At 41.4% G+C, this 16632-nt stretch overlaps 1 protein-coding gene across 1 annotated transcript in view; it reads left to right on the top strand.

The window, feature by feature from the left end:
• Nucleotides 1–16632, top strand: part of afg2a (AAA ATPase AFG2A) — a 111202-nt gene that overhangs the window by 87540 nt on the left and 7030 nt on the right. Inside the window, exon 16 of the mRNA XM_085366638.1 lies at nt 4480–4644. Within this exon, the coding sequence (XP_085222764.1) occupies nt 4480–4644 (165 nt within the window). The remainder of the gene's footprint in view (nt 1–4479; nt 4645–16632) is intronic.

The raw sequence follows: 16632 nt of genomic DNA on the forward strand, positions 1-16632 counted from the left end.
GAGGCCACTCTCTGCAAGAGTTTAGTGGGAACAACAAGGAATATGTTGAATCCAGGTGGTTAAAAAAAATCCAAGTCAGGTTCACTTTGTGGTAGAAATATGAGAGGAAGTCGTTCCTTCTCCCATAAATTGAACAACGGAAATGTATATCCATAAAATAACTATAACTCTTCTAGCAATCATTGCAGTACGTTAAGGTTATAGGTGCCTGATTTTTGCACATAGTACAGTCCACAAAACACTGGTGCAGTGTTTTTAATGACTTGCTGCTGCATGTGACATGCCACACACCCAGGTATGACTGACTGAATTCCTTCCCTTTTTGCACTTTAGCAAGTGAAAGGTAAGGCACTTTGATTAATGATTGGCATGTTGTGGAAGGATCAGAACATAACACATTTCACGGAAGTGCCACAGATGCCACGCAGTCTTCCACTCATGCATGTTGCACAATCGATGTGAGGCTCAGTAGGTCTCTCATCTGTAAAAGGAAGCTCCCTTGAAAACTGTGAAAGAAACAAACTGGCTCTGGATTTGTGTTTTTGTGGAAATTGCTCCTGAGCTGGGACTTTGTAAACCAGATTTTTCTGAAAGAGGACATCCACTGAATCACAGCTGTTGCAAAAAATCTTCATCTTCCCAATTTTGTGTTACTTTCACAGATATAACAGCAATCTTGACGTTAAGAATACCAGTGACACCTGACAGTCTGTAACATTTACTGGTATTCGGCTAGTGCATTGTATCTAAGATTACTGCGTCTGAATGCTGACCTTTCTGTGAGCTCTGTGTTCCCATCGTGCTTTCTGCATTTTCTGTTTTGTGTGTGCTTGGAATAAATCCAGGGTGGCCCATCTCCGAGTCGGTATGACTCACCAAGGCCTCTAAGGATTGCAGACTGACAGGTTAGGAAGCCACATACAGCAAATGCCTTCTGGCAGGCAACAAAGTCAACTCATGTCTCCTCAGGCAAACCTCTCATTCATGCAGACAGCCTGCTATCATGCTGTACATTTTAAAAAGTGCCACTGAAAACAGCTTATTGGAAAAACAGAGATAGCACCAGATGTGCAGGGAAGAACTTAGTCATCATGTTCAGTTTCACAAACCCAGTGTTTCATTTCGTTTTTCATTTGATCTGAAGGCGTCGTGAGTAACAAAGCAGATCTTGATCTTGATTTAGTCACACCAAGTCTAAGTTTCTATCTAAGAATAAGACACCTGAATTGCGGGGGCGTCCGTTTGTAAACAGTTTGTAGACGTAGCTCAGAGCGGGTCAGATTGAAGCTGGCCAAGAATGTGCTTAGGAACAACGCTCTAAGGAAAAGATTCCCAGCATTCCTCATTGGTTAAGGAGAGGTACCGGCCTTCGCAGATAGGAAGTTGTCTGTCATTAGGGGGTAATCACTTCATGTGGAGGATTGCAATGCCTTGGAATGATTACTGTTGTTATCGGCAGTGAAACTTGGCGCAGAAAGCATGGATGAGTTTTTTCTCTCTCTTGTCTCTCTCTGTCTTTTTTTGGTTTGCTTTTTAATCAGCTTGACTGATCCACATGTTTTTCCAAACTTTCTCAGCGTTGCAACATACATTTTGCTGAGGTTAAGTCCACAGTGCACACTCTGCTAGATTCAGTGGTATATAAATGGTTCTGTGTTGACTTAAAGGTGGTTGGTATTTTTTACCTAGGGGCATTTCTAATTACTAATGGCTCGTGTGTAATGATGCCTATCATGTCAGTGGTGCAACAAGGTGGATGCAATCCGTCATGCAGACTCATGTTAGAACAGCAGAGAATTTATACAACTGGGTTTTGTCTGTGGTGGTTTGCTGTCTCCCACACCACTTATCTGTGTTTGTTTGCAGGGCTTTGGTCCTGCTGTCCTTTCAAGTGGGTTGTCTGAGTGCCCTGGTCTGGCTGGTTTTGTCCTCTCCTCTCTCATCTCCTCGCCTGACTCCTTTTTTTCTTGCCTTCTGCCAACGGAGCCAAGACTTCAGGTGGAATGATGCCGTTACGAAAAGAGCCCGTCAACGCTTGCCCGACATGCCAAGCCAAGTATTTGTCTTTTGGGGTCCCCCCTCCTTACCTCCTCCTCCTCTTATTCCCTCCACACCACCACCACCTCCCCCGGATCCTTGAGAACAGGAAGTATATCTTGTTAAGTGATGGATGGGCCCCCTGCTCTTGCTGGGAGGAAAGAAAAAAAGCCTTTCTTTCCCTCCAGGGCAGTCAGATGAGTTTAGCAGTCTCAAAGCTGAGGGTCGGCTCTGCTTTTTCGGGAGCGTCTTGGAACGCTCGGAGCCCGAGTGCCTGGAAGCTACAGGCACTTCTCCATTATGTGTGCGGAGAGAATTAATAGCTGATAAAGTGCAAAGTGGTGTTTTTGCACTAGGAAAATGGATCGGAAATTAAAACGATCCGTCCAAGGAGAGTTTATTGGAATATATGTGTGCTTACATGCACGCTTGCATATGCGAATGTGTTTGTCAGCGTGTGTGGGAGTGACTGAGTTATTTAGTCCGGGGTCAGCAGGTTTGTGTTGGCATGCAGCCGCCCGATACTTCCAGGGAGAGCAACTCAGGAAGTGTCCCTGGCACGTCCTCTGCATAATGCAATATACTGTGCTGCAACGGGCTTGACTTGCTGTGACAAACAATCACAGATTAAAGTTCCCACTACAATCACCTCACGCCTCGAGCACAGTTTTGTACCAACAATATATGTTAACCCACAGGAAGAAACATAATAACAAACCTGATCCCACAGGTGTTGTTTTATAATTGCTTTGCCAGATGCACCTTATTAGGCCTTAAGCCCTTACATCTTTGATTTAATACTGCAGCCCTCCAGCCACCCGTCCATCTATCTCCCAGCATGTCACCGCAGCAGCCACCCCTTTCCTGCTTCGATTGAGGGTGGTGTTATTCCTCTCTATCCATTTTGTTACACTACCGTCACAGATAGCCACCCACCTTTCTGTAATCAAGCGTAAGAGTCGAGAGACCTGAAAAGCAAGAACGTTTGCTGTCATGAGCCACGGCTCCTTTGTCACCCATTACTCTGTTGTGGATACGTAAAGGTAGCTACTAACATTCGTCTCCGGTTTCTGTCCTCTCATGTTCCATACACATGTACAGGAAAACCAGTAGATAAAAGGCTGGGATACTATCCATCACCCCAGTAAACTGGAATTTGCTATCCAGAGGGGAAATATAGCAAACCGTAAAACAAAACTCCAAACCTGAAATTTCCTCCAAGACACTTATCGAGCAGGTGGTCTTCAAATGAAACGCAGAAAAGATTTTTTTTTGCTTACATTTTTTTAAGCTGGAAAATTCTATGCACCTAGAGTTCCCTTTTTTTTAAATTATGGAATATAGGTTTTGCAGATGTTTGGCATTTCTGCTTGTTAAGTGAGTTAAATATCAACCTTATTAAAACCCAGATTCACAGAGTGCTTATGCACTAGTTAGCTGAACTCGTAGCATGTGCTGATTGTTCTGTTCTCCTACTCAAACATACAGGATGACATGACGTACAGTAGATGCTCATATTCTTTGCAAGTAAAAGAGGAGAGTTGCAGAGGTAGAAGCGCAGTATCTAACAGTTCAAAGGCTGCTTGTCCAGTCCCTCCAACCTTCACTGATCACTCCTGACATGGCCTCCTGTATGGCTTGCATCTGTGAGTATCTCCTGTCTCGGCTCCACAGGCCAGAGTCTGGCCCCGCTGTGGCCTGTCTGGCTCAGAGCCAGGGCCTTCAGGACTTACTGACTCTTAGGAGAATAGCAACAAAGAAACTTTGAGTTTCAGTTGATGTTCGTTTTCTGTTTATAGTTCATTCCATTGCTACCAATAAATGCCAGTTCACACTGTGCTCATTTATTTTCCCAAACCCACTGCTCCTCAGCTAGTTGGCTTGTCAAATGGGTTACCACACTGCAGCTTGTCACGGCCTGGCTGAGGACAGCAGATGGAGGCAGGACATATTTGTCAGTCTGTCTGCTTGTCTGAGTTTGAGAGGCGCCTGCCACTTAATGACGTCTGACAAGCGGGACAGCGGCAGCTTTGGGTACTCAAGGACTGTTTTGGGGTCACAGAGATGTGATCTGTAGGAAGTGGAAGGTTTATCAGATAACGGGGAGATTGTCTCCACGCTGACGCCAGAAGTGGAAATCTCAAATTTCACAGTTTGTATATCAGGCATTTGCTTTATAGTCCTGTTTAAATAGGTGTACAATTATTTCAGGAGTGGACTGAACTATTTTTTCACAGCTTAACAAGCAACCAGCAATAAGGTCAAAGGTCAGAAACATAGTGTCATGACAGTATTTTTGTGACATAAGAATGGGAATGTACAAAGGAAACACTGTTGAAATAAAGCAATAATGCTGAAAACATTTTTAAAACCCTTTATGTGTCGCAATTTTTGAAATATGACCTTAAAACAGATGCTGTCTGTCTTTTTTCTGTCCCACAGGCTCTGATGCGTCCAGGTCGCCTCGACCGAATCGTCTACGTGCCGCTTCCAGATGCGCGTACTCGAAAGGAAATATTTTCTCTGCAGTTTCGTAATATGCCTGTTGCTGAAAATGTGTCTCTTGACCACCTGGTGACTCGGACCAACAATTATTCCGGAGCTGAGGTGAGCTTTAGGAATATCTTTTGCATGCACATAAAATCACAACTATGGTCTTCTTTGGTTGGGGACAATATGTCTTTTGCAAACACACAAAAATTCTTGAAATTACCAGTTACCAAAATTGACAATTGGGACACAAAAAAAAATTATGCAGTTACCCAGCAGGTTGTATTGTTTGGATATCTGCATCTCTCTACCACATGTCAGACTCAATCCACTAAAAGAATAACTTTGACTTAGAAATCGATGCTTTATTGCTGTTTTGCAACACCATTCTTACTACTTCTGGCACGTAATAAGAAATTGTGAGTGTAGCCAGAATTGCAGAAAGATGTTACTGTGCTTTTCTGTGATGTCTGCATCGTGTCTGTACTGTGTCACAGAGCACCCTCGTGATCTCACAGCAGACCGGGAGAAATCGTACAAACAGTTCTTTGTGTAACAGATTTGTCTCCCTGCATTTGTCTCCCGCGTGATTCACATTGTCTCGAGCAGAGAAATTGCTGCTGTTCTCCATGGCACAAGTAACTCACAAGTTCTGAGAAATTGTGAAACCAGTGCATCACAATTTGGCCAAAATAAACTGTTTCCTATGTAAGATTTAGTTTTTGATATTTTTTTTAAAAATCCCTGTTTTTTCTTGACCTTCAAATTTATACTGTTTATAGATCTTAATCTTAATTGTAAAACTTTGCTTTAATTCAGCTTGAAAAGTTATAGACGTGATAGGAAATAAAATGTTTGTCACTTAATACCACTGTGTGTTATTACGTGCAATTTTTCTTTAGCTATAATTTGAGATGCATGCAAATGAAGTTTCCAGTATGCTAAAGCTCATTTAACACATGAAGTCAAGACAATATGAGGAGAATCAGGTCTAGACGTCGCAGTTACCCACTGTGCACTTTGGAAAGTGCATGTCAAAGGCCGGACAAATCCACTGTGTAATCATCTTTGCCATAAACAATCTAACATCACAAAAAAGCTGGTAGATTAAAGACCAGCTAATGTCAAAACCAACTGAGTCAGACATTCTTTCTGAATGCATCTCAGTCAGGTAATGTCTAAGAACTTCAGGGTTTCAGTGTATGGCTCAAACAACACCCACTTCACTCCATAAACTGCTAGTACACATTAACAACCACGCACAAGAGCAAACAAGCCTTTCAGGAGAAACTGTCTTAAAAGGTGCTCGGTTATCCCTGCTTTAGCAGAATGGTGATTGGAGTTGGGATTGTTTGGTCATCACTTTCCAGCCACTGTAAGAGCATGGTTATCATTCCCAGTGGGTGTTAAACACAGCCAGGGCTGCCCCTTGCCACCAGTTCTGTTCATAAGTTTATTATGTGTCTCGTGGACTGAGGATTTCGTGTCAGACTTTTGTGGATCATGTGCTTCTGTTGCCTTAATTGAGCAACAACCTCTAGCTTACAATCAGGTGGTTTGCAGTGAAGTGTGAAATGGCTGGGACAAGAAATAGCTCTTCAATCCTGAGGCCATGGTTCTCTGATGGAAAAGGGTGGTGTGTCTACAACGGGATGGGAATGAGTAACTGGAAGTGAAGTGGAGTTCAAGTCTCTGGTCGAAGAAAAAGTAGAAAATTGACAGATGAATTGGTGCAGTGTCTGCAGTAATCTGGATGTTTTACCAGTCTGTTGAAGTGAATGGAGCTATGCTTATACTCTTTCTACTCAGTTTCAGTACTTTCTAATTCAAGCACCCAATTAAATATTCATAAAGCGCTTTTTAAAAAGTGAAGCAGTCAGTTTACTATCCGATCATTGTTCCCATCTTCATCTAAAGCCACAAGCTGTGGGTAGTGACCAAAAGATTGAGATCACAGACACGGGTAGCAGAAATTTGGGTGTCTCAACTCAGCCTTTGACCAAGGGCTTCATCCTTTCTTGTTCTCGGGGTTCTGCTTCTCCACATCAAACATGGTTCTGGCATTTCCTAGGTAAGGTGTTTCAGTTATGTCCGACTGGGAGGACACCCTGTAGCAGACCCAGGACACGGTGGAGAAAGCACATCTCTTGTCTGACAAAGTGGCTGTGAAGAGGGAGGTCCGGGGACTGTTGCCCCAGTGACCTGGACTTTGATAAGAAGCAGAAAACGGATGGATGGATTCTATTATTCCCACATTTAAACAATTATCTCATTCGGCCTGTCAGTTTCGCTATGTGGAGCATTTGCAAACAACATTTGATTTCCACTACGCTTGCACAACATGTCATATGAACCAAGACTCCTCAGGCTTTGCCCAACCCTTGATCTGGATTGTAGAGCAGTGATAAATATTATGAAGTGAGTCATTTCACAAGCAAAAACGACCAAACGTTTTCATCTCCTATCAGATGTGAGGCCTGCTGTTTTTCTCATTGTTTAATTGATGTATGCTGATTATCTTTTGTTTTTAGACAGTTGGCTGAAGAGGCCATTTTTTACTTCGCTCTGAAGTTTAAAACAAATATACATTTGCGCCGATTGCTTGGGTTCATTCTGCCAATCAAAACTCCGCTGACCACACCTACACAGGACAAAGAACATTTCTTAATTTTTTTAGGATAAAACGTTTATATGACTTGAGATGATTTCACTAACCAAGCACGCAAATACGCAGTCAGTGCACCTCACCTGGTTAAGCAGGTGGTCCATATGCTGAAGGCTGTTGCTAGGGCCTGGGTTCAAGTCGGCCCTTTTTGTTTTGTTTTCACCCCACTCTTTCCTTACTATTCTTTCAACTGTCTTTTACTTTTGACATCCCTATATGCAGTAGGAGGTTATAGTAGAGACTCCTCATCTACCCTCCTTCCCAACTTGTCAGCCCCCACCCTAAAAATCAGCCTAAAGCAGGCGTACACCTGGAGGAGGTATGCAGTTAGGAAACCAATCCCTTACTATCAGGTGTTGTGTTTAACACCGGGGTTTCTGGTATAGTGTCTCATCTGTGGAATGGAGGTTTGCAGTCACTTGCCACTGAGCTCTTGAAACCACACAAAAATTCAAAGGCATGCCACAGTCAAGCTGATAAGAGTTCATAGGTGGAAAAAACCAAGTCTCACCATTGTTGTACCATTGCATTTTATTTTACGTACCTGTCCTATAGATCATATTAAATTAAATGAAACTTTAGACTCCCCTGATCACTGAGGGGAAGTTTGTGAGGAAACAGGATACAGATAACACATCACAGCACTGAAGATGTGTGTTTAGAAAGAAAAAGCTTCAAAGCTTCAGTGAAGAAATACAGCACGTCTAAAGGTAAATGATATATACACATATGTCGATTGCTGACAACGTGACTAGCTCCCCAAATGAACAGGAACATTAATAAAACATTTGTGCAAAAAGGTCACACAGCCTTTATGCTGAAGGACTCTTAAAAAAAGATTTTTCACCTGCATACTATTCTTCCATAAATCCTAAAATGCTTCAGAATGGCAACATCCACCACAGTTTACAGTAAACTCGATCCGTCTGCGTTGTTGATAGCTCAAGGACCTTTGCTGTCAAAAAGAAGTGGGGAGAGTAATCAACCAGGACACAAGCGCTCACAACCACTTCTTGTTTACAATTTATTAACTTTTTTTTATTTTTATCCAATTTGTTCAACATACAAGAATAAACCTCCCCCTGACAGAAAACCAACTTTAAATAAACATTAAAAAAAAAAACTTTTGTTTATATGAGGCAGGACATTTTTGCACATGGTTAGAAACATTATTAGAATTGACTTTTTTTTGAACAAATGTCTTGAACGCATGCTTAACATAAAACTTACTGAACTATTTAATGGTTTTCGGGCACGTCCAAACACTCTTACTTTCAGACAAAGCAATGACAAAGCAGCAGATATGTTTGTGTTGCTTTCAAACATTAAATTAAATCAGTGGAAATATGGAAAACATATTTTTGTATGTTTTTCAGCCAGCATTGTAATAATCTACCACACATCTAGTCCGGTCAAACTTTTACAACTCTATGGGTAGCAATACCTTTCCATCTCCATGTGACTGAATGACTGGTATGCTTGCTGGCAATGCTGCAAGCAGCCTGGTGAACCACAGCACTGGTCAGCAATGCATCGAGCTCATGCTGGCAGGGACCAAAATGGACAAATTGGAACCTCATAAATCAACAGCAAGATAATTACTGAAGCTAGAGGCAACTAAGCAGAGTCCACTTTTAGTTTCCATACACACTGTCGCTGCTTTTTCTCCCTTCTGACTGTTCGCACTTCCTTAGAGTGCATGCTCAGCTCACACTCCCTCTGTCTACTGGTCGTATAGAGGTGTCATCATGGCGCTTTGGTTACGGCTGAATGCTAGTCCAAAATGGTTCACTCTTCAGCAGCACTGGCCTTGCAAAGTTCAGTTTCATTCAAAAGAATGGATGACATGCTGAGACATTTTCTATCAGTAAAATGTAATTCGTTAAATAAATGTTGGTGTTGATGGGGTTTATTTAACTAAAAGGGGGAAAAAACCACATGTTTAAGTATCCAGTATGTTTCAGACTGGTGAACTCTTGTATATGTTCACCCCAGATTTATCCATCTGGTTCAGAGTTCACAGGTCACCTGATTGTTGTCCAATTTCTTCAGTCATTAAGCCACTAAAACTGGAATTTTATAGTGAATATTTTACTATATATATTATCGTATCAAATATGGTTCACATAGAACTTGAAATAATGCACAAATGGATGAATTCAGTACAATTCAGTCCTCAGGGATGGCAGTATGACGACTTGAAGCTTTGACTTTAATTACATTCTTGGGATTTCAAACTTGTCTGAGAGGAGGAGGAGGCAGGATCTCGAGAGGAGGAGGTGTGGAGGTCACTCAAGAGGTCACAGTAGTTGTCTGCTCAGCCGTAGAAGCTTGTTAAAATCACCTGTCTTCCTACCTGCCTGGAGTGACATCTGGTTTCACAACCCTCAGCTTCCCACTAAACTTTCCACCCTCAACACCCCTCAACACACTTTTAACTCACACTCATCCTAGAAAATTGCTTCTGGCTTTCCCTCCTCACCTCTGCCATCGCTCCTCCAAACAGAAGCAGCATTTGATACTGTAATCGGAGTGTTGTCGTGAAGGAGAAGAAGGGCTTAACTTGCTTCTGAAAAACAGTGTGATGCTATTTTTTTTTTTTCCTTTTCTGATCAAGTCCTGACAGGAAAAGACCCCGGGGATTTATTGCACCCTGTCAGATGTACCAAGTCAGTTCCAGGCCTTGTTTGTACCTTAATTTAAAAGAAGAAGAAAAAGAAGCCATATCAAATTTCACAGCTGTTTTTCGTCTTCCTTTAATGTTCGTTCCAGAATGAGTGTTTGCCATCAGGGCAAAAGTTGTTTTGTTTTTCTTTCTTTGCATTTGTTTAAAAACAGTAAAAATTTCAGGTTTTTTTCTTGTTTTTTTGTTTTATGATTTTTTCCCCCGATCAACCACTTAACGCTGACATATGAATCATTCAAGCATTTAAAAAGCTGTCTGTAGAACATGGTGGAGTCTCTGTCATGGTTTGCGGTTTCGGACAGTGGTGTTGGAGAGATTGCCAGAATTGATGGATTTATCATATTTTCCGCACTATAGGGCGCACTTAAAATCCTTTAATTTTCCCAAAAATCGACAGTGCGGCTTATAATCCGGTGCACCTTATGTATGAATTCTGGTTGTGCTTACTGACCTCGAAATGATGAAAAAATCTGTCAAAAAATGTTTTATTACAACTTTGGTAAGCTACGAAGCTGCACCGCTTGATGGATTGTCGTAGCATTATGGCTACCATAGTCAGGAGCCTCGCGGAGTGATCTGGGTCCAAAACTCCGTCTGGTTCAGGTCCCAAAGTCAAACAAACACTGCGGCATCACTGAGAGGAAGTTAGCTAGCTGGTTTCCACCTAAACATGATATACCTATCACTTCCAACATAAATGAAAACAGAAAACTAAACAGCTGACTTTTGTAGGGTTACCGAAGTTCCACTAGCTGGTATATGTTTGCTACTTGATTGTAACATAAACACAGTGAAGCTGGAGGATGAATGCTATTTTTTTTTTTTCACTCAATAAAAGTTAATGTGAGGGCTCCCGATGGTTAGGGACAAATGCAGTCACATGGCAGGATGCTGTAAACAGACCAAACTTCAGTCAGGAGAACAACTGAGATAATCCATCCACAATACGAGGTTAGTCATTAATATACTGCAACAACGCAGGAATAGAGCAGCTGCCAGAGAATGCAGCGTTAATAAATCAATGGTACGGAAGTGCAGGAAGCAAGAAGAACGAGTTGAGTAAAGATTGACTTATCTGACGGTTTTGTTTCGCTTAATGCGCCTTATAATCCGGTGCGCCTTATGTATGAAAACAGACATGTTCATTGACAGTGTGCCTATAATCCGGTACCTTATGGTCCGAAAAATATGGTACCCAGAAAAGTACTTTCAGCTTTTGATCCACCATGCAAAACCATTAGGCATCTGAATGGCAATAACTTTTTTTCAGCATGACTATGATCCCAAACAGATGGACAATGCAGTAAAACTTGGACAGAAAACTAAAAAAAAACAATCAAACGCTATAATTTATCGATTGGCCCCAGAGCCTGGACCTCAGCATTATAAAAGTAGCGTGGGGTCTGAAAGGCATTCAAAGCTCTGAATGTTCTTTATTAAATCAACATTTTCTCCTCCGTCTTTTAGGAAGATGTCATATTAGTCTTGATGTGTAAGTGGTATTTAGGGTAACACCTAACATAACCCCACAGGAACTTTTTTCAGTTATAGGTATGTTTCCCCAGCCTGTTTCCTCGGTAGAAATGACAATCTAGCTAATCATGGCTTGGAAGGAGGGGATAAGGGGATTCAGTGTTTTGCACAGCTAGTTGTAGGAATAAGCTGGTTTTAACTGCTTCTGCTAAAAAAAACAAATTGCATAAATGTGTCTGATACATGACTTGAGTGAATGATTGATTAGGGCTAAGTAACCCTCACCTTAACTGAAAATGGATAACACAATGAACTCTTGAACTATTGTGATTACCAGACGAGAAAAACGGGTTCCATGACAGAGCTTTGGCTCCCTGAAGCTTCAGTGCAGATTGTCACTGTTTTGCATCGTCAGACAAGTGAAGGCAGAAAGGGCCACGGACCTAAAACATGAGCAGCCTTTGACTAAATTTATTTGAAAATACATGTTTTTTTTTGCTAATAACCGAGCAAATAGGAAATTTCAGTTTGCTTTTAGGGCTTCTTTCCTTGGAAAAATCCACAGATGCTCAGTATTGAAGTTTTTCTCTCTCCAACGTGTTTTGAATAAACAGGAAATGAACTGAGTCATTAAAAGGAGTAATGACAGTCCCTGAGTGCGCAGCTCGTACTCTATTAACATTGGATGTCACAGACCTCCCCGTGGTGCTTGATTGAAAAGTGACCTCCGTGAAGTGGAATATAAAAACACCGCAGTAATGAGCATTTGGCAGATGTTGACAAGTTGCTGAGAAAAAGCTAAATATCAAGACTTCTCAGCATGATCACAGTAAGGACACAGCTCAAAGTATTTAGATGCAGATCACGTAGAGGTGGCAACAAGTGATAGGCAGCACCAACCCTGCTGGGTGCCCTCCTGCTGATCTCACAGCCCTGTAACATTCATGTCCAAAAAAGGGGGTGTGTTGGGGGACGGTTGTTCAGGCATTTTAATAAAACTTCAAGCTGCAGCGCTCAGCCGTATCAGAATATCTTTGTGTTCAGCCACAGATGCCTTTGACCGGCTGCGACCTCCATAGCGGTGGGTCTTTTCGCTCCAACAGGGGGAGAGCTGTTTGGTCCAAGCCCAGGTGTCTGGGACGCTTGGCTGACATCCATTCAAACTCACTGGCGCAATTGTTTTCTTAATGTTTTTTTTTTCTTCTTCCACACTGGCAAGAGCAAGTCTGTTCCAATGCGGGACATACAAATAAGGCAGATCAACGGCAGCCTGCAAAGCTTAATACTCCCCTTTACAAGATAGCTAAGCACATTTGCACACCCCAGTCAACTGAGTCAGAGTGTATTATGATGTAGTTTGATGAAGCAGTGATTTGTTTTTTCTGTAATATATAAAAGTAGTTTTGATTTTTTTAAATTATTCATTAAAAATAGAAACCTGAGCAGGCGAGCAGTATCTGCAGTAGCTGCAATGCGACTATTAAAAGCAAAAAAAAAAAGAAATTGATTGTAAGTACAGCCTTGTTGTATTGTGACAGACACACACACGCACACACACATAGTAAAACCACCCTCACAGGAAGACAAATGGTTTCCTCTTAACACCTGTTGTGGTTGTGGCTGTTCCTCCTCTGGCTCTGTGTTGTCTGTCTGATTTATGGCCTGGTATTTGTTGTTGCAAAGATTTTTATCACCAAGGACACAGGCGCAAAAAAAATGCATCAACAAAAACGTGTTGCTGTTTGAATAACAGTGACATTACACAATGTATGAATCAGATATTAGCCATGGAAAAAAAAGAAAAAAGATCTTCAATCATCAAATAAACTTGTCAGCTTTTGTGGAAAGTGCATCTGACTTGGTCTGAAGTTGGCAGGTATTTGCCGAAATATGCTCTAACTTCTTGTCTTGACTGCATTCATGTGTCTGCGTTTTATTTTCTGTGTGACTGACCGACCGCCGACACAGTCACGCTGTCACTCAGACGCAGTCTTTGTTGATATGGAAAGCGCTTAACAAATGCTGCGAGGAAAAAGCCATTCACACCCCTGCAATTCCATGACTGTGAAACACCTCACTTCACTTCCTTCCCAGCAAGCCTGTTACCTCTTGACATTGTGAACATGTTGTTTTTAGAAAGGTTAAAAAAGAAAACATTTCCCTCGCTGCTACTGCCAGCCAGCTTCTGTGGCCTGCAAAAGGCCAGATGTCACAGCGAGAGAAATGGCTCCAATTGGCCCCTGATTTTACATTTTATATATAAAGCCTTCACTGTGGTTTATGTCTGAGTACATGGTGAGCACCAATTGAATTTTTCTGGGAAATATAAGCCCTTAAGCGTACCCAACATGCTGTTTCCCTTGGCTAGGAAAGAAGACAGAACGTGGGTAGCAAAAGCCAAAAAAGAAAGAAACTGAGCAAGAGAGTAGGAACATAGAAAGGGACAGAGAGGAGACACGTGAAGAGGAAGATGGTAAATTGTGGAGAAACAGAAGAGAGGAGAGGGGTGCACTTACCTACCTGAAAGTAGCTAATAAAACTAGAGGAGGACGCCAAAAAGGAAATGGACAGTGACAAGAACACACCATTAATTCAGTTTCAATTCCTGGAGACTCTCTTTCTTTGGAGTCCAGTTGTCTGGCAAATTATCAGGACCAAGAAATAATCTGCCTCTTAACCCTGTGTAAAACAGGTATTTGTCATTTTTACAGTGGTGGGTAGATTTTGTTGCCTTTGGACACAGCCAGGCTAGCGGTTTCTCCCACTATGCTAGACTAAATTAGCCAGCTGCTCACGGTAACTTCATATTTAGTATATGAACATGAGACAGGATATTATGCTTCTCAGGTAACTCTCCCTTATAGAGCCTATTTAGTCTGTCCCTTAATTAAAAACTAGATTTATTGGAAATTAAATAATTGCAGTCTAACTTATTTTAATGATTTGCAAATTTAGTTATATTAAATAGCACATTCAGAAGCCTTAAAATTTAGAACTTGTATATAATGTATGTGTATAGTGTTGTAATACCACTAATAAGATAAGATAAGATAACCTTTATTAGTCCCACATGTGGAAAATTTGTATATTATAACAAATTATTATAACATGAACATTCACTGTGTATATGCAGGTAGTATGCATCTCGTGAAAGATGAAGCAAACAGGAAAGACAAATGTTCATATGACACATCTGGAGTTTCACCTGCCTTGGCATTACAAAATGCATACACACCACACATGCACACGCACACATGCACAGACGTACCCAATCACAGCTGTCTCCAGGTCACTTCACTGTGGGCGTGTTTGGTAAATATGCCATCCTTGCCTTCCCAAGTCAACAGAGAATGCGAAGCTTTCATTCATCTGATTAAGGGGTGAGGACAAATGTGCCCTTAAAGGCGAGGCCCAGCAATGCTACCCTACACACACACACACACACACACACACACACACACACACACACACACACACACACACACACACACACACACGTACAACACCTTAACAGGGTGTAGCCCCAACACAGGTGCTATCCCACATGGGTCGTTCCAAAACATAGAGTGGACAATGGCTTAATATGATAACACTGAAACGCCTGAGCTGCAAGTTATTTGGTATTTGTAGGAGGTTTCTTAATATTATCAGTGAGTCATCTAACAGAGGAAAAACCACCACTTTCATGACAAACATTTCCTACGTGTTCAGAAAATGTTTCTTTATTTGCATAGTGAATACAGAGTGACTATTAGAGCTTTCACTCTATCTGATTTTCACTATATGATAACAAGCAGAGGTAGCGGGACTAATCTGTAATCTGTACAAAAGAGCAAGAAAAAAAATATCTCATTTGTCATATAAATAATAACATAATATCAGTTTGAGTACTGGTATATATTTAATCCTTCTTTAATTTCAAGGCTATGTTACAGGCTGTGTTATATACACTACAGCAATCAACAATTTATAAAAAGAAGGAAAGAAAGGCATGTTGCAACTACTTTTCCCCACTGATCTGTTCAATTTATTTGCTCTACTTTTATTTACACTACATTACTTTCTCTTTAATGGTCATAACCTGTCACCGTGGCGGTTAGTTGGCTTACACTTACAGGTCCAAGGAGTATAAGCTATAACGTAAAGTTCAATACTGGGGAGAAGTCTGACCATGTCAGAAATCAGACATTTAGAATTGTCTTGACTGGCTACACAGGAACAGGGAGTGAAATGAAGGCAGTGATGCAATAAAATCAAATAAAATATATGCAATAAAATACAACTTTTAAAAAATGAATTAAGCACACACTTTGCAGACTTTCTCTAGAGGGAAACAATGATGGCTCTACATTTGAAAAGTGCCACCCAGAGTCTGAAGTACAGTGTCCCACGTTCCACTGTGTCTTCCACACAGTGTGAACATCGTGGCATTATTCAGATTTTAGGCTAAAAATGTTAATACTTTACAAACACCAATATTTTAAAGCATAAAATTGGAGTTGATTGCCTGCTGGAATACATATGTAATATCTTCCTTGATGTCTGTTGTCTCAGCCGTAACATATGGCGAGGAAAGCCCGCACGAGTTCAATTTCATCATCGGAGTTTTCTATGGAATCTAAATTCCTCTGCTGAGAGCACAAGCATGTGCACGTTCATCCACAGCTCACACACCTCCGCTCTGTTATTTATGATCATGTGCCATGTTTCCATCCCCCCACCGCCCCCCACCCCCTCCCTTTTCCCCACGTGACTCTCCTCCTTCCATGCTTAACCTCACCTCCCTCTCTTTAACCTCCTCTCTCACTCTCGCCTTGTAATCTTAAATAGGTTTCACATGGAGTTGTGGTCAGGCCTTGTTTCTCTTGGCAGAAGCATGTCACTGCAGACACTTCCTCTTTGCTTCTTTGGAGGATGCAATGTTTTATTTCTGGTTAAGAGTTTGGGCTCTGCACCCCCAACGTCGTTTGATTTATGTATTATTTAATTTCCTCCAAGAAAATTGGATGCAGAAACCCCCCCCCCCCTTTTTTTTTTCCAGTAAAGGGGTTGGGGATGATACTGTGGTGGGGCTAGGGGTGATTATTTTGAATAAGAGCTCCTCTTTGAGCCTAAGTTTAATTTAGTTTTCTTCCTGAGTGAACAAAGTTTTATGAGTTCAGTTAAACTCCAGTTATACATTTTTTTTCTTCCTTTTTTGTTCATATTTAATTATAGATTGGATATATTTTCAAGGTAAGTTACTCCCCACTCCCTTTGTCTTGTGTTACAGCACAAAAAT

This window comes from Diplotaxodon limnothrissa, linkage group LG2 (assembly GCF_057381915.1).
Source record: "Diplotaxodon limnothrissa isolate DT_005_m linkage group LG2, D_limnothrissa_male_GT1.1, whole genome shotgun sequence".
Taxonomy (NCBI): Eukaryota; Metazoa; Chordata; class Actinopteri; order Cichliformes; family Cichlidae; genus Diplotaxodon; species Diplotaxodon limnothrissa.